A 27,350-nucleotide genomic window follows, 5' to 3' on the forward strand; every position below is an offset into this window, starting at 1 on the left:
CCCGGACGACGCTGGGCCAATTGTGCGCCACCCTATGGGACTCCCAATCACAGCCGGATGTGATAGAGCCTGGATTCAAACCAGGGACTGTAGTGACACCTCTTGCACTAAGATGCAGTGTCTTAGACCGCTGCGCCACTCGGGAACCCTCTTTAACCAATCCTCTTCCGCTTCTCTACTAATAAGCAATTATACAGAATTATCTTTCAGATGTTTTTTAGAAAAATGAAAGCAGTGAACAAAAGCGTAATTATTCAACGATTTCACATTGCCATTCATTACACAGGTACTGAGTACTACTGTAGAGTTACATGAAGCACGAGGAGTCCTGACTTTCTAGTTACTAAGTCCATCTCAGCAATGACCATTTAAACCAAGGATTACTAGCAGTCAAATCCTTGCTTCCTCCTCGTTGTTTCCTCACCTCTCTCAAAGTGTATTGAAGTAGAGGATCCAAGGTCTCTCCTCTAATGAGCTTTGAGAGGAATTTAGGAAAAAAAGACGCAAGGATTTCACTGCTAGCAACATTTAGACAGTCTTTTTTTCTGTGGCAGCATCAATGCAAAGGCATACAATTGAACCGTTCCCAAATGTACACTTTTATTAAAAGTCATAAAAGATTACACAACAAACACAAATGGTGGAACAGTTTAGTAGCTCTTGGTGGTCTCGTATGATTCGGGGAAGGGGACAGACATGTGGCCAGAGCCCATGACCAGGGGCAGGATCCCAGCGTTGGGCACCACGTTCCAGGACAGAGTCAGGGTGATGTTTTTGTTCGCCCTGGTGGAGAGATCATCACACAAAGGCCTTAAACATCGTAGAGCATTCCTACAGTATTTCCATTCAGAAGACTGGAGAGGAGTGGGAGGGGTGCCAAAAGTGGTCTTATACTGCCCTCTGCTGCATACAAAGGGTGTTCCATAACTATTCAACATAATGTAGGACTAAATGCAAAAAAATATATTTGTTTCTCTATGTAAAATCAGATTAAATTGTATTTGTCAGATAGTTTATAGCAGGTTTAAAAGGTGTAGCAAAATTATGTCGATGTGCCTTTTATACCTGCTGCAAACTGTACGTGACAAACTATTTGATTTGATTAAATAAAATGGCATCAAGACAGATTCCACACCGATGCTATATCAAAAACATGAATTGTTATCGTTAGGTTACTGGCGCCAGAATAAAAGTGAGAGGGTCAACAGAGGATGCTTACCGAAGGCCGTTTCCGTCATCGAAGAAGAAGTACTTGGACTTCATGTCTCGGAGGTTGAGCTTGGTGCTCTCTCCCCTTAGCACGATCTTATCCCACAGAACCACCTGGTTCAGGGCCTGGAAGAAAGCACACCACGCCGCAGTTAAATATCACTAGTTGGCAGCTATTTTACCATGCACTTCACCTTCCTCGGTGGCCTGATCCCAGATCTGTATCAAATCACATTTTATTTGTCACAGGAGCAGAATACAACAGGTGTAGACTTTACTGTGAAATGCTTACTTACGAGCCCTTTCCCAACAATGCAGCGTTAAAAAGCGAGAAACATTTACTAAAAATGAACACGGAAATAGTAACAATTAAATAACAACGAGACTATATACAAGGAGTACCGGTACGGAGTCAATGTGCAGGGATACTTGGTAGTTGAGGTAATATGTACATGTAGGTAGAGGTAAAAGTGACAAGGCAATCATGTTAGATAATAAACAGAGTAGCAGCAGCGTGTGTGAAAGTGTGTCTATGTGTGTGTGTATTGGAGCGTCAGTAGTATGTGTGTGTGTGGGTAGAGTCCAGTAAGTGTGCATAGAGCCGGTGCAAGAGTCAGTGCAAAAAATATATTTAAAAAAGGGTGTCAATGCAAATAGTCCAGGTAGTCATTTGATTAACTGTCTTATGGCCCGCTTGCCGTGCGGTAGCAGAGAGAACAGTCTATGACTAGGGTGGCTGGAGTCTTTGACAATTTTTAGGGCCTTCCTCTGACACCGCCTGGTATAAAAGTCCTTGATGGCAGGGAGCTCGGCTCCAGTGATGTACTGGGCCGTACGCACTACCCCTGTAGCGCCTTACGGTGGGTTGTCAAGCAATTGCATACCAAGCGGTGATGTAGCCAGTCAAGAGGCTCTCAATGGTGCAGCTGTAGAACTTTTTGAGGATCTGAGGAACCATGCCAAATCTTTTCAGCCTCCTGAGGGGGAAGAGGCGTTGTCGTGCTCGCTTCACGACTGTGTATCCAATTACTATAGTCATAGTTTACATAGGACTATACAGCACAAACAGACCTGAGACCAACCCAGGCTACTTCTTAGGATACACTATTTATAAAATGTCACCCATCACACCATATTGCCTTCTCGGCTTCCACCAATTAAATGTGTGTGATCTGTAGGAGAACCAATGTGTCAACAGCGTGTGGCAACCAGCCTACCCGTGCCAAGAGGAGGAACGTGTGAGAATGACCATTGATACATCATAAAGGAAAGAGGTCAGCTCTTACATTGCTCCTGGTGGTGTAGAAGTATGACTATTTTGCTGCATTTCTATATATAGGGTAATCTACCTATAGAAGGTCATCCCCTCAAAGCAAGCCAAGAGGATCGTATGATAATGATAATTGATAGATCAACAGGAAAGAGAACAGGTCTGGGTTGTATTCATCACGGCGATTCTGCAAAACATTTCGCAACAGAAAACGTTTAGTCGAAAAGGAAAACTATTTGCAACGAAAACAAGAGTTCTATTAGATAAATTCAGGTAGGTACCTCCCCCGTTTATTTATTAAATGGTAAACCGTTTCCGTTGCAAGACCTAACGTATACACCCGTTGTAAGACACTTACGTTGCTCTTGGTGGCGTACTCGGCAGACAAGTAGAGGAAGAGCTGCTTGACGTTCCAGTCAAATATGGGCTTTATGTCAGCAGAGAGGTCAAAGGTGATGAACCCCAGGTCACTTCTTTCCCTGGGTCCTGTGAAGTCATCCACGTTTTTCCTGTCAAATGGTAAAGGCCGAGTTAGTTGTGTGCAGTGCATTGCATCCTAGAATTAGGCCAAGACATTTCTTTCACCACGTGGAACAGTAAGCTGTCAAATTATCTGTTTTTTTGTCTTGGCTACACCATAGATAGTAGTAGGCTACATTTACTTTATGGTTTCTGGCTGTACATTTAGGCAATGTTCTCTAGCTACACTTTGCACTGAATGGCTTGGTACAGCTACAAGAATGGCATACCACAGTTCCAAGGTATGAGCAATGCCTACTATAGATGCTTAGCTACAAATTGTAACGTGATATGTTAATGTGTATGGATGGAAGCATTCACATACACTATTATAAAGCGAATGCAATGGTGTGACGATAGCTAAATGTCAAAAGTAAATTCGGAAACATTCCATCTGCTGGCAGCTCGACAAAATATACCGCGCTGACGTGTTGTTCAACTATTGGATACGATGTTGCAAAAAGCAGCAGGCATCCGGTCTGGCTGGCAGGCTACATTGTAGCCAAAGACAAAAACAACGGTTGTTCATTGCTCGGGCAGTTTAATACACTGGTGTCTGTTAGATTGACTGGCGTCAATATATGGATTCAATGATCACCTCGAGATAGAATTAGTTAGAACCATCGCAAAGACTCATACACCGAGCTAGCTATGTAGCCAGCCTATAACTATTTATACGAATACAAATGTGATCTATCTAAACCAAAGCAATGCATATACACTGTAGTTTAATAATAAGAATAACTAGTCATCACTCACAGCATTACTCTCGAGACGTGGATATCCACCGGTACCCTCCTGTCTTTGAACGCTGTCGTGATAAAACAGCCAAACGTCAAAGCTGCCATCACGCTGAGCGAGAAGGCGAAGAGGGAATTTGCCCTCGACAACACTGTATTCATTTTGAAATCCAATTATACTACAGTTTCATACACAACGATGCGAAACACTTCTACCAGCAAAAGCAGGAAGTGTAGTTTGACACAAAGAAATACGGAACTGGATGGTTTTTCCGTAATCGATGGAACATTAAAGTGAAACATTGCCCCCATGTGTTATGGAGGTGAACTACAGTTCGCACTACCACTAACGGCTTGGAATTTCATGATAGTAGACAATTGATTGGATAATATAATTTTGAAGTAAAAGTATATGAGTCAAGATAATGTTAAACCTCAAGAGAAGAAATACTCAACACATATTTTTTAACCTTTCCGAAGCATCGCAACAAAATGGAACAAACCACAGGTCAACTAAGATTAAGGCCTGGGTTAGTTTTTTGTAATCATAGGTCACAGTCAGAAAGCCCCTGGCTATAGCTGTACTGTATTCCCTGCCCTAGGGCTGCTGGCACAGTCTAAATGGCCCTAGGCCTGTATCCACAAAGCATCTAGAGTAGGAGTGCTGATAGTGCTGATCTAGGTTCAGTGTTGCATTTTAGATCATAATGAATAAGAATACATGGATAGGACTGGCCTAAGCCTAGATCTGCACTCCTACTCTGAGACTCTGTATGACTATGGGCCCCAGTTGTCCCACAGGCAGGCAGGCAGCGCTATAATACAGCTGCTCTCTCCAACTTATTCTATCTGGTCTCGACCCAGCTGCTGAGGGGAATTTCTGTGTCATTCTGGGCTGGCATATGACCCAGTACCAGAGTCAACACAACACAGATAGCCAGGCCCCCCATTTAAATTTCCAAAACATTAGCAGCCAGCCACCGACAGCCAGGCAAGACATAAGCAAGGCTAGACAAGCAAGGAAGCAATGACTCCAAATGTGGATAGTCAGTCTTTTGGAACAGTACACCACTCCAATGTCTACCTCTCCATATTCGCTCTGTTTTGCGTCAAGCTCTTTGTCAAGACCAGCCTGAATATTCTCACCCACTTCTATGTGGTGAAGGCGAATCGGAAGGAGGCTGCCCGGATTGCAGAAGAGTTTTACGATTTTGGACAAGGGCACAGTAAGTAGCTGTTTCTGTGAAAGGCAACAGACTATTGTTCTATAGTAGAGGGTCATACACATACTTTCTACAGTAAAGTGTGTGTATTAGGGTATTCCAGCTTTCTAGATGCTCTGTGTCTGTAACATGCCAGGCAACTGTATCCAGTCTGCCCAGGAACTACCCAGCCTATCGTTGTGGCCGGGGACACTAGGAACACTTAGATACATTGTGTATTAGATATACTAACTTCTTGATGTCTTTCAATGCTCTTTTCTTGCTGAGGTACTGGGGGAAAGCACTGCATTGTAACAACCACACCTGGGATGAGGGAAAAGACCCAGAACCTTTGGCATCATGACGGCATGTTGGGTTGGCACGACAGAAGTCTCTGATTCAACATTGCTTCCGCCCTTAGCGTATTCCATGCACTGCAATCATCAAGTGGTCTGATTAGATGACACATGAAATGCACATTTTTGAGAGTATGTCAAATTAATATATTCAAACCATAGGTTTTCAGCTGTACATGTATGTATAATTGTGCATGCCCTTGGATGGGTGTCATACCTAGGAGCTGTGCCCTTATTAAAATGCCACACAATTCATAGACAGTTTCTATCACAGCTGAGACTTGGCAGTTACAGGCTGCAGCCTGTAGTCGTAGGTTACGCACAGCGACTGTCAGCCAGGAATGTTTTGAGCTGAACAGAAGCATGTTAGAGAGAGGTTAGAGAGGCTCTAGATTTCCATCCCCAAGTACAACTAGTTTAACTAGTCTATTTCTATTTGACTATTCAATTATGGCTCTGGAGAGACAAAATACTTATAACTAGTTATTAAAATTCCCTTCTAATCAAGGACTATTTCATACCAGGGACATCAGGTATGTGAACTCTCTGATCAAGGACTGATCAATGAATTAACTACCAAAGAAAACCTGATGTCGGTCCCTGAAATATAACCTGACAATTATGACCTTATAACGTGACCAATGTTATAAACAGTACATGGCTTTTGCATTTGAATATTGCAAGCAAATGATTGTTACATAAGCAACTAGGCATACTCAAAAGAGTAAATACTGTACTCAACTCAAAGGTCAAACTTTAATATTTCAAACCATGCAGAATGAATCCTTTATAAACAGAACAGTTCCAGCGGGGTAAAGGCTGTTCTGGTCTAAGCCATTTCTTAACCTCTGATAAAAATAGCAGGGTGCCACTGCCACAGCCACCACATTCTCTTCATCCCCTCAGTCGTCTCTCTCTCTTCGCCCTATCACAATATCTCACCCCTACACCTTCTTATCGCTTTCTCGCTCTCTCTCTCTCTCTCACACTCTCTCTCTCTCTTTCTCACTTTCTCCCTACCTCCCTCTCTGCCTGTTCATGTTATTGTCGTGCTTGTCCTTGGCTGTGAAACGACAACAAGCCGAGCAGCCAACCAGAGAGCAGGATTTAGACTGGATCATGGTGCACAGTGCTGCGGGGACAGATAGCTGATGTAAACATGCCTGAAGTTCCACCTGCAGAGAGCTCGAGCGAACAGCAGCCAGAAAACACGCAGAGGAAAAGAACGTTAGAGAACACAGACGATTACACCGCAAAAAAGAAACAACGCTGCTGGGGTATTTTAACTAGCCAAGGTCAGTAGCGTTTTACGCACACACAATTGCGTATTTGCGCACTGGGTGAGTGCGTCTCGGACTGTCACTGTGCAATGTTATTATATAACACCTGTGCTGTTCGTGTCAAGTTTATTTGAGGTAGACAGAGGGGTTGACATGGAAATGTTTCGTGATAAAGGCACCTGTTCTGGAACATTCTCATAGGCATCCAGCCTATTTGGAACTGTGCTATAGCATGTGAAACGAAGCTCTATGATATAAGAATATCATGACATAATCAAACAAACGCCTTGGACACATCTGGTCAAATGGGTCCCTAGAGCAGTCCAGTGCTTATCCTATTGATGTGAATACAGATCCATATATCTTACATCATAACACAAATGCATGTTTTATTTATTTAACACATTATAGTGTATTATTAGTATTTGTAGTAGTAGTATTACTAGGCCTATGTGTAGTAGGCCTTGGGATATGTGTCTATTAATGACTGGCCTACAACAGCTGAAGTTACCATGTGCTCTCATGACTCTTTCACACAAGACAATAAGAGTATGACCTTTGAACTGGACTAAGCAGCAGCTTCAGTCAATTAAACCTGATTATATCTCTTTAATGGTTGTATCTAATCTAAACAGTAGCTGGGTCACATTAGGGTTGTAACTGGGTGATTACTAATTGACTTTGGACCTTGACATTCAAATGTTCTAAATGCAGTAGTTTGTTATTTAAGCAGAAGAAATAAACAGAAATACAAATGGCAGATAGTATAGCCCTTTCTGCTTCCTGTGTTCTTGCTCAGTGTGGCAAATGGGAGATTTAAGCAAAGTCATATGTTCAGTGCACTGTTGCAATATTCATGAGAGCCACCATTTTACCCTGCTAGAATAGAGACACCCTGTGCTGTCCGAATGAGAATAATGGGCTTCAGCCGCACCAGGCAACCAGCTATAGAGGATCACCACCGTGGGAAAGGTGGACTGGTTTCCTGGAGAAAAGATAGAAAATAGAGGGAGGATTCCAGGTCACTGTTGCTTTTGTGACTGGAATTAACTACTTACTGTGGTTCTAACATGTGCTTCCTAACAATAGCTTCCAAACTTATAGCTTATTTCTGCAGCAGGGGTGGTCCTCATTGCCACCTGTTGTTATGTTATGTATACCTTGATAGAGGAATCTCTGTTATTGTCCTTTCCCCCAAAAAATATATATCAAAATGAATGTCATTTTTGGTCTATATATTAAAAAGGAATTCAGAATTTGCAACAACAAAAAATAAATATACAGTATTTTAGTTGTCCTGTTCATCATAAAAGATAGTAGCAACAACAGGCCATTTCAATGTACTACATGAGCTTGTCAGGTGATGCAGATGCCCTTCCAAAGATGGCCGGCACAGTCACAGCTCTGCCTGTGTGAACCCATGGAGTGACAACAAGACCCTTCAGTACAATAACAGTACAGTAGGTGACAGGCGCCCTCTTCTCCTACAGGCAGGAATGTCATATACCTATCAATGGCTAGATGTTCCGTGGGGAGACGGAGACATGGGTAGGTAGTATTGAATACTGCACTGCTGTCTGATGTTTATGTGGAAGTATTGCTGACATTTAATTATACTCAAGGCTCCCTCATTAAAGAGACTCAGATCTCAATAGGATTTCACCTGAATAAAGGATTCATAAAATATTTTAAAACCACCTAAATGTTGTTCTCTGACGTGGATGGTAGTGTTGTTGGGTGTGTAGGGAGAGACTGAGCTCTGCTCTGCCAGTTGTACAAGGCTATGCCTGCCAGTTGTACAAGGCTATGCCTGCCAGTTGTACAAGGCTATGCCTGCCAGATGGCCTGCTTGGTTGAGCTACAGCTATATATAGCTCCATCCACACAGTGAGAGAGTGAAAACCTATCCAGCGCTCTGTGATATTAGTGACAGCTGTGACAACTGGGTTTCAGTTTTCTGAACATATGAACATGGATAGTGGACTGGTACTATTGGCTTTTGGGAAGTAATTCTAGATTAGGATTACGGTAATGATTGAATAATAAGGATAGTGACAGAGAGTGAAGGCTATGATGAATGCTGTCAATGTATCAGACTTGAATGGGAATGTGCTGGTTATATATATATATATATATATGTATTCGTGGATGTGACCAATAAGAGCTTGTATGATAGTGAAGCGCTGTCACTGTAAACGTATGACTGTAATGTGTGTTGTTTTGGAGATGCTCAGTGTTTTGTCATCCCTCTCCCAGGGTCATGGGCGGACCGGTCTCCTCTCCACGAGGCAGCGTGTCAGGGCCGTCTCCTGGCCCTCAGGACTCTACTCTCACAGGTGAGTCACACACAGAGGGGCGGGGCACCACAACGCAAAGCTTTCTGGTCAATTGTTTATACAGTGTTAAGACAGAGAATCTTTTTGACACCTTTATGTGAAATAAAATGCTTATGCTCTTTCTGTACGTTGCAGATAAGATACATATGATATGTTTGCCATTTTCCCTCGTAGTCAGATTTCCAAAAATGTATTTGGATAGTAGATGTAGATGCTCTACAGACTATCAGTAATATTTCAACTATCTATCTACTAACTTTAGCGCGAATCCTATCCTTAACCCTTAACCCTTATCCTAAACCTAAACTCAACTCTAACCCTAGACCTAATCTTAACCCTCACTCTACACTATCTAGAAACTAAAAAGGGTTCTTTGCCTGTTCCCATAGGAGAACCCTATAGGAGAACGCTTTGAAAAACCAAACCCTTTTGGTTCCAGGTAGAACCTTTTACACAAAGGATTCTACATGGAACCCTAAATAGTTCCACCTGGAACCAAAATGATTTATCCTATGCAGACAGCCGAAGAACCCTTTTGGAACCCTTTTTTCTAAAGAGTGTAACCCGTATTGGAAACCTCACTGTAACCTTAGCAAGCAGCTGCTTATCAACACATAGTGTGTTGATAGTATGACCATCTGTAGAGCATTTACACAAAATAAAGTGTAGGGAAAGTGAGACCTATATAATGAATGCAAACATTTCTTGTTGTCATCCCAGGGTTACAACGCAAACATCCCTACCATAGACCATGTGACGCCGTTGCATGAGGCTTGTCTGTCAGACCACGCGTCATGTGCCAAGGCGCTTATTGCAGCTGGTGCCAATGTAAGTCATGACCAAACGGACGCACACACAAACACATACACTCCACGTCAGAACAAGACATCATTATGCTGTGGCAGCAACTCATATTTTTACATTCCGATTGACCTGCCTTTGTTGTAACTTTGTTGCAGCAACCAATCTTTTTACATTCCGATTGACTTGCCTTTGTTGTAACTTATAGATACTCATGGTTTTCTGACAATGCTCCATCTATCTGATCAGGTAAATGCCACCACCATTGATGGGGTGACGCCGCTGTTCAATGCCTGCTCAGTGGGCAGTGCCACCTGTACAGAGGTACTGCTGGAAAACGGTGCCAAGCCCCAGTCAGAGATATGCCAGCCCTCGCCCATACACGAAGCCTCCAGCAAAGGTACTGTAGGAGGACTGCCGTCGCAGGATATGTGTGTGTCATACACATAGCTGTCACTTTACTGTGAGGTTTTGAAATACTCTGGCTGTAATTTTAGTATGTTTCCCCTCTCTATTCTAAGATGAGACTACTGAATGCGTTTCTGAATGAGAGTATCCTGGTAACACAGGACGTATTGTGTGTAGGCAGAACTGCTTGTCTGGAGGCTCTGATCACATGGGGAGCAGACGTGGACTATGATATTCCTCACCTAGGAACCCCCCTGTACATCGCCTGCATCTCCTCAGGACTCCAGTGCACACAGAAACTCCTCGATGGAGGTCAGTAACTAACCAGACACTTTGGTCCTAACTTCAAATGATCTCTCCCGTTGACATCAATGCATTTAAAAATATATCTTTTTTTATGATTCATTCGTTTGTAATTTGTTTCTTCTGTATTCTGCATTTACTAAGGAACGGTATGTCACAGGACATTGTTTAACCTGATGCAGTACTCACAAACACGGAGGGTGTTCAGGAGGGAGAATTCTTTTGAAACTGAGTGAAACGGGAAGGGACAGCACAAACGTGTCCAATCAGAGCATAAATTCATGTTTTCTGTTGCAAACCATTTTGCTACAGTGTGACTTATTGAGCTTAACCAGTGGTGTCTGGTTTTCCCCCGAAGGGGCCAATGTGCAGAGGGGCAGGTTCCTGGAGAGCCCGCTCCATGCAGCAGCTCAGAAGGACTGTACTGAGATCATCAATGTGTTGTTAGAGTTTGGAGCGAACACTAACGCTAAAAACCTAGAGCTGAAGAGACCGGTGGAGTCAGCCCCACCTAACAGCGCAGCAGAGGAGACGTTACTGCTGCATGAAGGTAGGATTATGCTCAGTTCACATGGGAATATTAGCCTGATTCCAGATCAGTTTTTACTGTATAGCTAACTCATGTGTTTGTTTTCATGCCAAACTTGTGGTCTGATCAGAAACCGATACGCTAAGTTTTCTGATACTATTTCTGATCTGGGACCAGGTTAGGAAATATCTCCATTCAGCTGGTGGGAAGAAGTCAGAATCCCTTGTAAAACATTGTTATTTGGTTTATACAAGTGGATGATATTGAGGCTGTCTTGGATGAATCAGATAATATCTCGATCTCTTGCTCTCTCCCTCTGTTTCTCTCTCTCTCTCTGCAGCAACACCTCGGCCACTATATCAGCTGTGTCGTCTCAGTGTCAGAGATTATATGGGCCGAACTCGACTACACCTCATCCCTCAGCTACACCTCCCCAACCTCCTCAAACGCTTCCTCCAGTACAGATAGAACACATCAACGCTCTCTCTCTCTCTTTCTGTCTCTGTCTGTCTCTCTTGTCTGTTGCTTTCTCCCTTCCCTCTGTTTCTCTAACCCTTTCTCTCTTTCTAAATGAGAGCATCATCATAATAGAGGATATTCTTTATCCCATCCTCTCTCTTTCGGTTTTCTCTCTGTTTCTCGCTGCATCCACTTCATCATCAAGTGAATGTATTATTACTCACTGAACCTCATTTAAAAATAAAAAAAACAGAACCTCAAATGCACCGAATCCCTCCCATTCACTGACATCTGTTTTAACTGTCTCTCTGTAGCACCTACGCGCATGGTCATGTAAATATGTATATTCTGTTACATTGACCAAAACATGAGTTTGAATGTTCAAAATAACAATACTGTATAATACTGTGTTATCCGTTAAAAGGACACTCCCACTGCAGTGATCGTTGTGATCCCAACTTGTCAGAAAGTTCTCTGCAAAGATGTGTATTGGTGTAAATCATGTTTTTCTGCACAATACAATCTAAGACAAGTTGATCATCTTTCATGTCACTTTGGTTTTGTATCCAATGTTCCTGTCCACGCCCTACGTTGATCTGCCTAATATTCATTGACCCAAACAATGAAAGGGGTCATTGAATGTTTAATGTAATGTATAACATAATGTACTTTAATGTACACAAATAATGTTATGTCATCTTGTTTGAATGAGCTGCCTTTATGCTACCAATGATGTAAACAAGATACCATCATGTACTTTAATGTACAGTGTTATCTTGCTTGCATCATTGGTAGCATATATTTTTTATTTATTTATTTTATTTAACCCTTATTTTACCGGATAAGTTGAGTGAGAACACATTCTCATTTATAGCAATGACCTGGGGAATAGTTACAGGGGAGAGCAAGGGGGGATGAATGAGCCAATTGTAAGCTGGGGATGATTAGGTGACCGTGATGGTATGAGGGCCAGATTGGGAATCTAGCCAGGACACCGGGGTTAACACCCCTACTCTTACGATAAGTGCCATGGGATCTTTAGTCACCGCAGACCACACCCATTTCACGTCCCATCCAAACGACGGATATATGCAGCTCATTCATTACACATTGACATGTGTACATTAAAGATTCATTGACTCTGGAGTAAAAAATATTCAAAATTATACCCATGATACTCTGATTGTGTCTGTCCTATATGAGGCTCTTATGATGTGAATAATATTGTATTTCAATTATTTTCTTATAACATTAGCCAACTAATATATATATATTATATATATACTGTATATTAACGTCACCTGTATATGTATAACTCACTGAAAAATGTATAGTATTTTGCCAAAACTCATTTCACATACCTCTCACCTGTTTCACTCGAATAAATAAGAATTTTATTCCATGATGTGGTTGTCTTGGAGATTATACTTCTGGCATTTTTCAGCTGTGGTTTAGTTCAGTTTTTTTTTTTTTTGTAGACTTTTTAATTTTGTCTACAATACTAGATGGTGCTCTGTAGCATGACCAATTTTCTCAATTGATTTAGAAGATCCTTTTCCATGAATCAAAACTATATCCTGCTTACAAATTTTACATGTTTACATTGGTATCGTCTTTATGTTACAAAACTAACATTTTGATATTTTCATGAACACATTTTATAAACTGCAATGGCAGTACAAACAAACTGTACATATGTCTAAGTAAAACATAATCAATAAATAAATACATAGATAAATAAAATGCATTTGAAGATAATTGAAGTATAGGTGGAAAACTAATATCAATACATTAGTAAAAAAAATTACAATACTTGTATAAATTATCTGAATAAATGTTTGTTTCATTAAGCAGAAGGAAGAAAACCTTTTCTCTTTACATGAATGTACCTACTTACCAATATACTGTATGTTGCAGTGATAAATAGTTTTCTACTTTCTTAAGGCACAACCTTCAGGTATTACATTTTTTAAATTATTAATTAGCCTATTTCTTCAAGTCTGTGTTTCAAAAGCAAAATGATTCTCAAATATTGCCTTTTTATCACAGCTTTCTGTTTAACATATAAGCTAGCTAGTCTTAGCAGGTTGTCACCCTGTTCGCCAAATTGTGATAGTAATAATGAATTGCATACAGAAGCTTGTCATCATTATGAAATCACTTCAAATTCTGCAGTCAGGTGATGGCTACGAATGATGACGCGGTAATGCTGACGAGACTCAGAGACATTCTAAAGCGTCAAACCCACCATAGAATATGAGTTTTAATTCTATGGATCCAGTATCGTAACAGTTATTACACTTGCAAGTCCCTAGCTGTGTACAGTACCAACAACCTCCCCTTCTAGCTAGCAACTGTGATCCCTGAAATAGTACTACGCAACTCAATAGGAATTACAGTCTTATGTACAATACAAGAACCTATTCACAATAAGTTAGGGCTAGGGTCCTTTTTTCTCAATTTCCGCCTGACTGACGTGCCCAAAGTAAACTGCCTGTTGTTCAGGCCCTGAAGCCAGGATATGCATATAATTGGTACCATTGGAAAGAAAACACTTTGAAGTTTGTAGAAATGTTAAAATGATATAGGAGACTATAACACAATAGATATGGTAGGAGAAGATCCAAAGAAAAACCAACCGGATTTTTATTTTATTTGAGTGCCCATGGTCTTACAGTGGAAAGTATAGGGAAATAATTAAATCTAGCTCCCAGTATGCAATTCCTATGGCTTCCACAGGGTGTCAGCACTCTATGTTCAAGGTTTTAGGCTTGTTTTTTCCAAAACGAGTAAGAATACTGAGTTTTAGTACAAGGACACACTATTGGAAATTCGTATATATGCGTGCAATGAAGACAAGACGGACCTGCTAATATCGTTTTCCTATTGAACATACTTTTTTCCGTATGAAATATTATAGTTTGATTACATTTTAGGGCATCTGAGGAGTCAATAAAAACATATTTTGACTTGTTTTAACAAAGTTTAGTGATAGATTTTTGGATTCCTTTCTCTGCATGTTGAACGAGTGGATTACTCAAATCGATGGTGCCAACTAAACAGACTTTTTGGGATATAAAGAAGGATTTTATCTAACAAAACGACACTACATGTTACAGCTGGGACCCTTTGGATGACAAATCAGAGAAAGATTTTTAAAAAGTAAGTGAATATTTAATTGCTATTTGCGAGTTTATGAAACCTGTGCCGGTGGAAAAATATTTTGATGTGGGGCGCCATCCTCAAACAATCGCATTGCATGCTTCCGCTGTAATGGCTACTGTAAATCAGACAGTGCAGTTAGATTAATAAGAATTTAAGCTTTCAACCAATATAAGACACGTGTATGTACTTAAATGTTTAATATCCATAATTTGTATGATTATTTATTTGAATTGCGCGACCTTCTGTTTCACCGGAAGTTTTCGCTAGCGGGACGCCTAGCCCAAAGAGGTTTTAAATTGACAACTTTACAGGTCCACATCCTTTTTTTTGGGGTCCAGCAGAAGTCTTAGACATTCACAGTCAAACACAGTACTGTACAGACACGATGCTGCTAAGCTGTTTTAATGCGAAAGCAATCAAGTCCTACATCAATTATTTGATTGATTGATGCTAAGCTAAATAAAAGGCTAACAGGTACGATTCTCTGTATTTGTTTGCATTCGATCAACTACCATTGTAAGCCTACATCATCATACGCTTTGCTCTTGTACATGTATGTGTGCGGGCTGATTTCTGTAACAAACAGAAATTATGATGCAACATTGCGCAACGTTAAACCAACAGCAATACAACACAAATATGGTATTCATCAGTCAAATGATGCTGGTGCTATGACCATGAGCATAATAAGAATCACATAGCTCGTCGACTTGTCTGTCTTGGTACTGATGTGCATGTGACGGTGTGTCTAAAACAAGACAGCCGTACTACAATGGTCCCGCTCCTACATAGAAACACTATAACCCGTTTCAACCATGCGAACCCTCTTTGTCAGTGTCTAAGTACGGCAACACGTTTTCTATGAGAAGCTGTAACACTGTTGACTGGATGACATGTGGTGCACACATTGTAAACCACATAGAAAAAGCACATAGTGGAGAGAACTCATTTTAAGCATCCTTCCTTCCATCTCTCTTCATTCGTTCTGGAAAGTCCATCCCTTCTCCTTCTTTCTCTCAGGAAGAGCAGGTGTCGGTCCTGACGTCGCCCTTTTACCGTCGTGGGACCTTGGCCTCGGAGGCTGACCAATCAAACGCTATTAGTCCTGTAGCCCATCCTCGTTGGCTAGGCTGGCTCTTAGAAGGGGTTGAGACGGACACCCGTCCCCAGAGGTGAGAAAGGGTTCACTTTGGCCCACATAAGGGCGTCGTTCAATGATATGGCCGATTTACCGTCCTCAAGGAAAAACACAGGGCCCTGTGTGAAGAAAGGAAAAACACAGCATGACTTTTATTCTTCTATCATTGACCTTAACATCACCATGGCCTGCAAAACAGTTTAAAGGTTGAAGTAACGTCATCTTTCTCCCCTTGAATCACCAGAGGATGTGACTGAGACACACTTGAAGCAGAAAGGCACTTGAAATCGTCGCTGTGTGTACAGCTTGAGCAGCAATTGACTGATTACCACTCACATAGTGATTACCCACCACTAGGGGACTACAAATAGTAACCACTTATGGGTTATATATAGCATGGTCCTCTTTATAATGGATTAGAAAGCATGGCGGTTTCGGTCTGGGTTGCTGCTGAGCCCTTTGTTTGCCTGACCCAGATTAAGCCTAGTCCATAACCAAATTCTGTGTCCTCGAAACTGTCCCTTTGTGACCAATGTATTTTTCTGAATACACTTTGATTTATTAATTGGTTGAATGCTTGAGGCTGACCTGGATCCTGAGTCCGGTAAAGCAGGAGACCTGGACGTCAGAGTGGCTGGGCAGGTTGGAGCCTGTGACATAGTCGGGCCCCTCCAGGCCCCTGAGTGGCTCCTCCTGGAGTCTGTGTAGCAGACGGGCGTGCTCTGCCTGCTGGGCCTCTGACGGAGGGGTGTAAGGAGCCTCATCAGGACCCCTGGAGCTGGGTGGCATGGAGACAGAATCAAACAATTCAGACAGATAAAAACCGGTGTGTTTTAATGTCAGACTCTGAACCTCAAACTGTCTTGAGTTTGCTAGTCCACTACTTGGATGTGATGACTAACGTATGGGCCAGGCCAGAGTAGAGTATATCAGTGTCATGGATTGATAAGACAATTCTTCCACTCACTTGATGAGAGACTGTGTGCAGGCCATCCATGCCTCCAGCTCTACAGAGAGTTGCTCTATCTGTAAGGGAACAGACACCTCTCTCCTCTTCATCAACTGACTGGGGAGGAAGGTGAGAGGTCAGAGATAGGCCTTTTCAATTCAACGTTGAAGCATTAGGTGATGTAGGTTCAACATAGACATTTAGAAAGTGCTCCATACTGTGGCTTTTTGCATCTTACCTGGTGTACTCGTAAAGTGCAGGAACGATGCTGGAGTATTGTCTTCTGATGGCCAACAGTGCACCGATGTAGCCAGATAGGATGAGCAGCTCACTTCGAGCTCTATAACACAGAAAGAACATCCAAGGTGAGAGGGCTGAGGACCAATCTATAGCAGCAGACGTTCTTATCCAGAGTGACTTACAGGAGCAATTAGGGTTAAGTGCCTTGCTCAAGGGCCCATTGGCAGATTTTTCACCTAGTCGGCTCAGGGATTCGAACCATAAACCTTTCGGGTTACTGGCCCAACACTCTTAACCACTAGGCTACCTGCCTAGACCCAGGTGACGTTGTCTCACACATTCTGATTCCCATTCACTTACTCAGTGAACTCGGCAAGTATGAGCCGGTCCGTTCGAATGTAACCCAGAAGGTCCAGGATAGGGTGGACAGAGTCTACGGTCCAGTCAGAATCACTCAGCTGTTCTTTGACGTGGGTGATGCCAACAAGCAGGGCTGCCTCGGGTTCTGGACTCATTAGATAGTACTTGACAGCATTGAAGATGTCACCCTCGCTGACAGCAGACTCAGCTAACGCCTGACACTCCTCCAGACTGGGAAGACCACACTGAAACAACACCACCAGTTATTAACTTGCATTTCTTACTTCAATGTTGTTGTTGACATTTTCATGTCGTATTGTCGATAGGTCTATTTCTATGTTCTTCTGTTTAAACAATTAGGACAGGTTTCCCGGACCCAATTTGGACTAAAAAGGATGCTCAATAGAGAATTTCCGCTGAATTTCAGCACCAACTTTTTCATGGATTTTGTCTATCTCTGAGGAGCTCCCAGGGTAGAAGGCACACAGCTTGGCCAGCAGGACCTGGTTGTCTGGGATCATCTGGAGAAGGTCAGCTGCCAGGTCCCTGGGAAGGAGAAGGCTGGTGACATTAGTCTAGTAGTTGGATTTCAGAAGACACATCCACACATCCCTTTGAAAACCAAAGCAGTCTTTATGAATGAGGTAAGGTACTGCACAAGACCAGGTACAACCGGATGGAACAAAATCATTCCAGAATAAAGTTAAATCCTTTATCCAGTAAACATAGGGTTATGATACATGAACAATGTATAATACCTGCTTCCAACTGATGAAAAGCTACAAGAAATGAGAGGATGGAGATGATAAACAAATGCACTCTGTATATTCACAATCATATGGAGAAGATATATATATAATCTAGCCTGTCATGTTCATTAGCTCTCATTGGCTCTTACCAGGTGGGTGTCGTCATGTACTTCCTGGCTAGTAGCTCCAGGACGTAGTGAGTGGCCTGATTGGCTGATTCTCCCAACACCAGCCCTACACACACAGCCAGCTCCAGCTCATTGCCCCGGATCAGACTGGCCATGGCTAGCTGTGGGACACACACAACAACATGATAAGTTATGCATCTACTAAATATGCACATTTATGTTCACATTCAGAGGCATTAGTGCTCTGTAGGTTTTTGCTCCAGCCCTACACGTAAACTGATTCAGCCAATCAAGGGCCAGAGGAGCCGCTGATTAGTAGAACCGGGTGTATTGGGAGTAGGGTTGGAACAAAACCCTGCAGGAGGGTAGCTCATGACCAGCTTTAGCATACGCAACAGTGAATGTTATGTGTGTATTACAAGAGAACATACAGAGAGGATCATACGTAACCTTTGACGCCCTGTCTGTGTGTTTACCTCAGTGTTGTCCACAGCCAGGTGACAGCAGGCCGCCAGCACAGCACGGCCATCTTGGAAATACCACTCCGCTAGCTCCTTACATACACACTGCAGTAGCCTGGAACAACAGAGATTACACTTCACCCTCACAAGCCTGGGGTCACGAGGGGATATTCAGTTGCCCAGTATGGATGCAATGCACCATGGACAGGATGGTGATTACGTTGTGGAACGCTCCATAATGAGGCAAAATTGTGTATTTTCATGTGAAAAGGACACACCCGTTATATGCCTGTATGTCGTCGCTGTCTGTAGTGGTTGTATGGTTGATTACGGCGGTCTGAGGCACGTGGATGTTGCCTTCACAAGCTCCCTGTACAAGAACAACAACAAAGGTATGACGTACGACAGCAATTTGGCTGAATGAACCTTCATCAATCCAGATAAGTCCATTAACATGGTGGTATTTTGTTCTCTCCTTTAGAGAACAGGGGTTCCGATTGGACCGATACATGTTTTATATTATGTTACTTTGTTTTCTAACTATACAATTAATCATAGGATACCAATGTTGTCCTACCTGAGCCACTAGCAGCGCCTCGTTCAGTTGACCCCTGGCAGTAAAGAAGTTGACCAGCTTCCTCACGTCTCCCGTGGCGATGCAGTACGGGATGACATCATGGTTTTCTTCCTGCATCAGCTGGTCGGCTCTTCTACGAGGACACACGCATTGAGTAAGGAAGTCAACAGCCACTGTCGTGGTTCTAATTGTAAGTCGCTCTGGATGAGAGCGTCCGCTAAATGGCTCAAATGTACACGTAACCATAACATGCCTCTTGAATTGACAAACTATCTCAAAACATACCGTTGCATGAGTTTCTTCCAATACTTTGTGGATACACCAGGGGCAACGGACAATGCCTTGTCCCACTGGCAAACACAGAGAACATGACAAACATCATCATTATGTACAGCAGTTAATGCTGGGATTGTTCATGGACACCCTTTAATGAGGGACATACTGTAACGCCGTATGAGTCCATGTGTTGTTCCTGATACACCCCACAGTTGTTCTACACTCTTAGAAAAAAGGTGCTATCTAGTACCAACAAATGGTTCTAAGGCTGTCCCCATAGGAGAACCCTTTGAATAACCCCTTTTGGTTCCAGGTAAAACCCTTCTACACGGAACCCAAAAGAGTTCTACCAGGAACCAAAAAGAGTTCTACCTGGAAGCAAAAAGGGTTCTACCTATGGGGACAGCCGCAGAACCCTTTTGGAACCGTTTTTTCCCCTAAGAGTGTAGCCTAGGGCCTATAACGAATCAGTCCATTACCTCTCCCAGTTCCACCATGAGCTCACAGTATCTCTGGATCTGCCCCAGTCTCAGATGGATCTCTGCTGCGTCTCTCAGTCTCTCCTCTTTACTGGGAGCCCCGATCCCCCCGCCGAACTTAGACATCTTCACTATGGTCAACTCCTGGGCCTCGGACTACAGAACAGACACATTGAAATGTGACTGTAAGGGAATAGTCGTGAAACGTTTGATGTTCTTTTGAAAACGAACCCCTTAGAAATATGATTCATACGCTTGGTTCAAAATCCCTCTATCCCGCTTTCCTTCGGCCCTAACCCTTGGATGTTTGCAGATCTGAAGGGACTGGATCATGTGTGAGATGAGACAGTCAGTCAGTCAGTGGTCGACTTACGGTTTTGAAGCGGACCAAGTGTTTCATGTGCATGATGCCCTTGCCGTAGCTCTGGGGAAGCAGACTGTCGTCCTGCCCATTGATCACTGACACCAGGTCCCACAGGTTATGACTGCCCCCTGGTGGCTGGAGGAAAGAACATAGAAAAAGTATTCCTAAGCACTTCATAAGAGTAGGTAGTATGTAAAGTACAGTACATAATACATGGTGATTCCAGTAATATGTGCTAATATTACTACCAAATAGGAGTACTAACTTAAAGGGTTATCCATAGGTTATTTGATACCTGATGACGTAAAAGTATACCAAGGAAAAAACGACTATACTTCCATCAAACCATCAGATTAAAACCATGTGTCTGGACTACGGGAATGGAATAACTAAATGACTGTAGATAGAGTGCTATTAATTTAAGGAAAATTGCAAGTAAATATACTCACAGAGAAACATTCGGAGAACCACCTGAGTTTCTTCATCCGTACTTCACTGGAGAGTTTATCCAGCTCCTGCTTGATGTCTCTGGACACCTTCCCACAGAGCAGAGGGGTAGCACCAGGTACCATGGCCCGATCTGGAGGAGAGGAGGGGATATAGTACTCTACCATACAGACACACACAGATTCCGAATAATGGTTCTTGTGAGGCTATGTCGTGTTTGGACTGATAAATATTTGCGGTATCACTCTCTCACAGTGGAGACAGAGTTAGGAGCAATCAACATATTGATGTCATGAGTAATCAACACTTCCGTAACAATATCGTCATAGTGACTGATGGGAGAGTGATAAAGAGATGTTTACTGATGAATCCCTCATCCTGGAGTGTATACAGATAGAAATGTAGCACATAGAACTAACACAATTCCTTATTCTACATGGCCAGTGATGTAGAGGTAAAAAAAATAGACAGGCAAACGCTAAGTAAAGTTACGCTCCCTGTATTTTCAATGCATTTTTTCAGCGAAAGGTGGGTAAACGCTGGCACAAAATAAGGGTGTTTCCGTGCGTTACCCTCCACTGTACATGTTCTACACAAAACATTTCTTCAGTATCGTAAACATTTGACTGACCCGTGTTGCCGATGATGTCGTCCCAGCTGTGGTCAGCCAGGACGTTGACCAGGAGCGGAGCGATGAGCGGAGTGAGGGACCACAACCTGACCGTAGAGTCCCGGGAACATGAGGCCATGGTGAACGGACGGCTGGGGTGGCAAGTCAGGCCTGGAGGAATCAGATCAGGTTACAGCATTGCAGACACAGTGTCAGTGTAGAAACAGTACCATATATTTCATTTCACATTCAGTGACCTCTATAAAGCATAGCAGGTTTCCCCAACTGGTGGCTTCCCCAACTGGTGGTCCGCAGATGATTTTATTTGGCCCCCAAAGTTTGTGAACAAACCCCCCCCCCCCGCTATTTGAATTTTTTTCTTGTTGGACATAAAAGGCTGTGAAGACACCAGCAAATCAGCTCCAAGTGATTTGAATTTGGATTCCCACGCATAATAGAGATGGAGATATGTGATTGTATGCAAACGCAAGCAAGGTTTGAGATGATAATGTTTTAGTCAAATATTATATGTTTGGGCTTCTGGTGGTCAGTTTGCAGTCTAGAAATGATCCTGGGCCCGTGGCTGAGTCGATTTGATGATGGCTGCAGTGTGGTGTTCCTGATTCATTACTGAGGACCGGTACCATAAACATCAGCGCCGTGGTCGTAGCAGGTGTCCAGGCAGGTTCCGTCCCTGGTGTCCCAGACTTTAATGGTGTAGTCCCAGCTGCCGCTGGTCAGCAGGTAGGGCACCTCCGTGTTCCACATCAGGCCTCGGACCGGCGCCGTGTGACCACTCAGCACGTTGATACAGGCATCCTGGGTATAATCCCAGATACGCACAGTCCTGGAGAGGGAGGGAGGGGTTATATACGGACTCCCATATACATAATAGAGTGACTACTCAAACCAATGGCATCTGTATTGATATTGGTAGCATATCAAATAACTACCTGGTATCAGTATCTGTGTATCAGTACAAAGTGTTTGCCATGCATTATTCAGGTACTGTTACACATTGGTGGATGTGATAAATTACCCTAATGCAATGTGCTGTGAGACTCAGTGAAAGAACATATATGAATAATGTATTAATGTACTGCATGTACCCGTCATCTGAGCCACTGCAGAGAATACCCTCTCGGAGAGGAGACCAGCGCACGTGGAACACCTTGGCCAGGTGACCCGTGAACACCTTGAGTGGCTGGTCAGAACTGGTGGCCAGGTAGTACACACGTATGTTTTTATCTTCACAACCCGTGGCTATCATGTCTCTGGGAATGGAGAGAGAGAGAGAGAGAGAGAGACAAAGAAAAAAAGAGTGAGAGAAAGAAAGAGAGAGATGGATAGATACAGAGACAGAGAGAAGGAAGGAAGGAAGGAAGGAAGGAAGGAAGGAAGGAAGGAAGGAAGGAAGGAAGGAAGGAAGGAAGGAAGGAAGGAAGGAAGGAAGGAAGGAAGGAAGGAAGGAAGGAAGGAGAGAGAGAGAGGATATAAGATCTAGTAGAATATAGGTAACTAACTACATCTTCCAGTATACTTGTTATACAGTATGAAAGGTGAACTACACAACTGGACTCTTACTTGTTATTCTGGCTCCAGTCACAACCGAACACAGCAGCAGGGTGCTTGTACTTGTGTAAGACCCTGCCGTCGATGGTCCTAATGATGCAAAAGCCGTCGCCACTACATGTGGCTATTCTTTTAGAGTCCTTATGGCTCCATGCGATACAGAAGATACCATTATTCCCATGCTGTTGAGTACACAAGGGAACAAAAAGTCTATGGCGTAAAAATAAATATTGATAAACTAAAGAGATTAGTGATAGATCACTCTATGAACCTTTTCACACTATCATGCCGACCCGAACAAACCTGTGCTGGCTAGTGGATGCGTAACCAGGCTAGCTCAGTACAGCTTGGTTTGGTTTAGCTCGGTTCGGCTCAGTAGTGTGAAAAGCCCTTATGACTGTCATGTTTTTGGCCAGGGTTGTTGACATACCTCATTGAATCGTGTGATCATCTTGCCTTTCTTCACATCCCAGATGAATGCACCGTTCCGGGACGTGGCTCCGGCTATGCAGTTCAGGTCTCCTTTCGGAGAACACACACAAAGATAACAAGAGACATATTTACGACTTCCAAATGAACGAACGCAAGAAAGCGCAACATGTTTCATAACTGGTTTGAATCATAAAAAAAGTGCATAAAGTTGACTTCTTAATATATATTCAGTAAATAATTATTAATGGGAAAGAACTCAAGGTAACACTTTACTTGAAAATATATACTTAAGGCGTTCATAAAACATCTATTCATCACCAGCAGAGCAGTTTTCAAAATAAAAGTCAACATGACGAATTATGGTATATAAAGGGTGTTTGGAATTAGAGAATAGGAAGGTCGGAGTATGAGTGCATATTAAAGTATGCTCAATGGGACACGCGGGCCCTCCTCGGGTGCGTACTCCATTTGTACATATTTTGACGCGTGCATAGACGCAATCTTCAGTGGAAAGTGTGCACAGAAATATGACGCAACCATGTAAAAAAAACACGCTAAATTCTTGAAATCAATGGCCATTATTTGAGCTGAAGCGAGAAAAAAGAAACTGACTACAATGTTTTTTCTTGATACATTAAGAAATGCATACTGTGTTATTTTTGGCATGTTTACCTGCCTACAATATCCACTGTACTGTGCAGAGATAGCAAGCCTAGTAAATCAATAGGGGGAATTGTTAGCTACTACTGTTAGCTAGCTAGATAGCCACGAAGAATTGGTAGCGAGCTACCGACGAAGAATTGACATCAACCTTGCATAACATTCGTTTTAGGTCATTTTTGCCTGTTAAACTGTCTGGTTAGCTAGATTATTACGATTCACATATAGCTAGCTGATAGTTATGAAGTAAAACATTTGCTTTGTGTATATCTTGTTTCGTCTCTATTGTTGCCATTGTCCTGGCTGGAATTAGGTTCACTGAATGGGGAGGTGCAGCGTGAGGTAATACAGTAGGGGGAGTGCTTCTCAAATGTCATGTTTTATGCGTTCTCCACACTCTCGTCCTCGGAGAATGCACTCGGAGCACGAGAGTGTGGAACACGGTAGAATGCATATTGAGAAACACACAAAGTATTATGGTCTGTTTGTGTTCTCTCCCCATGTCTTACCAGGAGCCCAGGACAGAGAGTAGACCACACCCTCGTTGCCGGGAGACGTATAAACCGCTGTGAGGGTGTTGATATCCCACACCTTAATGGTCCCGTCAAACGAAGCTGTCGCCAACAGGTTGGGGTCGTCTGGCTTGAACTTACAGTCAAATATGGTCTCAACATGACCCTGAGAACAACATATTGTTTCATGGTCAGGTCTATCTTCAACATGAACTGGATTGGGAGATATGTACAACAGAAATGCAGACACAAACAAGAAATAGAAGAACACCCTTAGCATCATCCCAATTTCCCTACCTCCCTTGCTACCACTTGTCCTCCTTTCTTTTCAACCCCCAATCTCTTCCCCTCCCTCCCTCACCAGGTCTCGTAGGAAGTCCCACTTCTTGGCTCCCATGTCGTAGAGCCCAACCCCTCCATCCATGAAGCAGCAGACAGCGTGGCCCGGGGGGAGGGAGAAGGCCTGGTTCTGGGATAGAGTAGGAGGAGGAACAGCCTCACTGGTGGATGATGTGTAGTGGTTCTTTGTCGGGGAGATGGAGCTCAAGGCTGAAAAGAGGGTAGGAGGCAAATAATGGCGGGGCCAGGAGGGGTCAGGTGATAGCAAGAATGGCGAAAGAACACACTATGCTATAGAAAAGTTACAGTTTTTCCAAGAGATATAGCAATCTTATTTCACAAGATCAGTCATTCATATCCAAAACTCTGAAGGTATTGTACACCTTTAGAAAAAAGGATCCAAAAGGGTTCTTCCGCTGTCCCTATAGTGTAACCCTTTTTGGTTCTAGGTAGAACCCTATTGGGTTCCATATACAACTCTCTCTGTGGAAAGGGTTGTACATGGAACCCAAAAGGATTATGCCTTGAAACAAAACGGTTTTACCTCGAACCAAAAAGGGTTCTTCAAAGGGTTCTCCTATTGGGACAGCTGTAGATAGCACATTTTTTTTCTAAGAGTGTGCTGCAGACTTTGGATTCTACCCTAATTTGTGGATTATCAGAGCTAATGTGTCAGTAGTGTGTCTAATGCTTACATTTCTTGGCTGGGGGAGAGTTTAACACATGTAAAGCATGGAAGCCGGTCTTCTTCAGTTTAAAGTTGTCCAGAGGTGTAGATCTGGACACGTTCCATATCCTCAACACACCAACTTGAGAATCTGGAAACAGAAGGAACATGTTGTGGTATTGACAGTTCTAAAGGCCTGAGCCTTACACACCTGACCTCTAGCTACCTACACTGATAAACATACCCTACCTCGTGTAAAGAACAAACCCAGGGCTGTGACCTTACCTTAACCCCCAGCACCCTACCCCTTATACCCTACCCCCTAAACCCTACCCCCCATGTCTTTACCTCTAGTGATGAACAGGCCGGGGGCGCTGGGGACCCAGCTTTCCCCTCCCCCTTGCACCCTAACCCAGTGTGCCCTACCCGTAAACCCTACCCCAATATGTCCTTACCTCCAGTGATGAACATGCCAGGTGCACTGGGGACCCAGGCCAGACACTGTACAGAGGCAGCTGAACTGGGGAAGCTGAAGGTAGTGACACAGGTGAGCCCCTCTGAGTCTACCATTCTGATGCCATTATGCAGGTTGGCCACTAGGAGGTAGTCTGTAGACAGGGGATCCCACTCCAACGCTGTGACAGGGTCCTCCTCGTCCGTCCCCTCTAAAGACTCCGGGCGCAACACGTGCTTCTGGTTTTTAGATCCTAGGACAGGAGAGGAGACCTGCTGCATCAACTGACTAAATAAAGTCACCACAGCCCCTAATGAAATACCTGGAGGTACCAAATAAAGGTTCCCATGTGGAAGAAACAGTCAATAAATACATATTTAAAGGTTGTGTTTTTTTCTTCCTGGCACTGATTCTGCTGATAGCAGCTATTTCGAAGAAGGGTCTACAGATGTAAGATCTTCATTTGATCACTCTTTTGTTACTGAGAATTTTCCTGCACAGCAGGAAATGCAAACTTGTAGTGTATTCAAGGTTTTAAAAGGCTTCTATAGTATGTGATTTTCAGTTTAAAATGTCAGTCTTGATTTCCCCTAACAAAAAATGGATCAACATCTACAAAATATATCCATTAATTATAATCCACATAATAATTCACCTTTCCTGTTGCTACAGGATTATTTTCCTGCTGTAGCAAACTGGCTCAAATTAAGATCCTACATCTGTACTTGCAATAATTAATATGTGGTTGTTTTTCCCGACTAAAATTATTGTAAGTCGCTCTGGTTAAGAGTGTGTGCTAGCTAAATGACTCAAATGTAAAATTGTTTGTAATAGGGAAACGCATGCCCAGTTCTTTCACATCAGTGCAAATGAAGGAGATAAGACAAAGAGATGAAGCCACTTTAGACAATTGAGATGCAGCCACAGTCTAGAATGTCTATAGACTATTGAGATGCAGCCTCAGTCTAGACTATCTATAGCCTATTGAGATGCAGTACGGATGTGTACTCAGTACGGATGGGTATTGTGAGTACGGATGGTACGGATGTGTACCAAACTCACTAAAAGTGGCAGTAATAAAGCCTCTTTTGAAAAATCCAAACCTTGACCCAGAAAATATAAAAAACTATCAGCCTATATCGAATCTCCCATTCCTCTCAAAAATGTTAGAAAAAGCTTTTGCGCAGCAACTCACTGCCTTCCTGAAGTCAAACAATGTATACGAAACGCTTCAGTCTGGTTTTAGACCCCATCATAGCACTGAGACTGCACTTGTGAAGGTGGTAAATTACCTTTTAATGGTGTCAGACCGAGGCTCTGCATCTTTATATTTAACCTTTATTTAACTAGGCAAGTCAG

The 27,350-nt window shown here is 42.9% G+C and overlaps 3 protein-coding genes across 9 annotated transcripts in view; 1 reads left to right on the forward strand and 2 right to left on the reverse strand.

Annotated features, from left to right (window-relative positions):
* Positions 1-578: 578 nt before the first annotated feature.
* spcs3 (signal peptidase complex subunit 3) lies at positions 579-4,021 on the reverse strand. The gene is made up of 4 exons (XM_071407388.1): positions 3,758-4,021; positions 2,838-2,988; positions 1,220-1,335; positions 579-783 (listed from the first exon to the last, which is right to left on the reverse strand). Exons 1-4 carry the CDS (start codon positions 3,898-3,900, stop codon positions 651-653), a joined length of 543 nt encoding a protein of 180 aa, XP_071263489.1. The 5' UTR covers positions 3,901-4,021; the 3' UTR covers positions 579-650.
* Positions 4,022-4,701: 680 nt separating this feature from the next.
* On the forward strand, positions 4,702-12,817 carry asb5b (ankyrin repeat and SOCS box containing 5b). 3 transcript variants are annotated; one of them, XM_071407394.1, is made up of 7 exons: positions 4,702-4,964; positions 8,833-8,912; positions 9,633-9,740; positions 9,963-10,113; positions 10,299-10,433; positions 10,783-10,974; positions 11,294-12,817. In XM_071407394.1, the coding sequence occupies exons 1-7, from the start codon at positions 4,766-4,768 to the stop codon at positions 11,419-11,421; spliced, it is 993 nt and encodes a 330-aa protein (XP_071263495.1). In that variant the 5' UTR covers positions 4,702-4,765; the 3' UTR covers positions 11,422-12,817. The 3 variants fall into 3 exon arrangements, with proteins under 3 accessions (XP_071263495.1, XP_071263496.1, XP_071263497.1); XM_071407395.1 differs by lacking the exon at positions 4,702-4,964 and adding an exon at positions 5,906-6,591; XM_071407396.1 differs by lacking the exon at positions 4,702-4,964 and adding an exon at positions 7,806-8,124.
* Positions 12,818-14,036: 1,219 nt separating this feature from the next.
* The window catches only part of wdr17 (WD repeat domain 17), a 30,745-nt gene continuing 17,431 nt past the window's right edge, over positions 14,037-27,350 (reverse strand). For 3 of the 5 annotated variants that reach the window (XM_071407392.1, XM_071407393.1, XM_071407389.1), the window contains 24 exons: positions 25,993-26,244; positions 25,566-25,688; positions 24,893-25,080; positions 24,529-24,697; positions 23,358-23,449; positions 22,940-23,109; positions 22,465-22,629; positions 22,000-22,202; positions 21,377-21,526; positions 20,748-20,878; positions 20,308-20,433; positions 19,935-20,090; positions 19,465-19,529; positions 19,180-19,312; positions 18,881-18,972; positions 18,618-18,717; positions 18,163-18,302; positions 18,023-18,043; positions 17,699-17,810; positions 17,265-17,509; positions 16,903-17,004; positions 16,683-16,781; positions 16,304-16,493; positions 14,037-15,834 (listed from right to left, as the gene is read on the reverse strand). In XM_071407392.1, coding sequence (XP_071263493.1) covers positions 15,715-15,834; positions 16,304-16,493; positions 16,683-16,781; positions 16,903-17,004; positions 17,265-17,509; positions 17,699-17,810; positions 18,023-18,043; positions 18,163-18,302; positions 18,618-18,717; positions 18,881-18,972; positions 19,180-19,312; positions 19,465-19,529; positions 19,935-20,090; positions 20,308-20,433; positions 20,748-20,878; positions 21,377-21,526; positions 22,000-22,202; positions 22,465-22,629; positions 22,940-23,109; positions 23,358-23,449; positions 24,529-24,697; positions 24,893-25,080; positions 25,566-25,688; positions 25,993-26,244 — 3,344 coding nt within the window. In that variant the 3' untranslated portion in view covers positions 14,037-15,714. The remainder of the gene's footprint in view (positions 15,835-16,303; positions 16,494-16,682; positions 16,782-16,902; positions 17,005-17,264; positions 17,510-17,698; positions 17,811-18,022; positions 18,044-18,162; positions 18,303-18,617; positions 18,718-18,880; positions 18,973-19,179; positions 19,313-19,464; positions 19,530-19,934; positions 20,091-20,307; positions 20,434-20,747; positions 20,879-21,376; positions 21,527-21,999; positions 22,203-22,464; positions 22,630-22,939; positions 23,110-23,357; positions 23,450-24,528; positions 24,698-24,892; positions 25,081-25,565; positions 25,689-25,992; positions 26,245-27,350) is intronic. The other 2 variants (XM_071407390.1, XM_071407391.1) reach the window with 2 other exon arrangements.

This window comes from Salvelinus alpinus, chromosome 6, assembly GCF_045679555.1.
Source record: "Salvelinus alpinus chromosome 6, SLU_Salpinus.1, whole genome shotgun sequence".
In the NCBI taxonomy this organism is placed as follows: domain Eukaryota; kingdom Metazoa; phylum Chordata; class Actinopteri; order Salmoniformes; family Salmonidae; genus Salvelinus; species Salvelinus alpinus.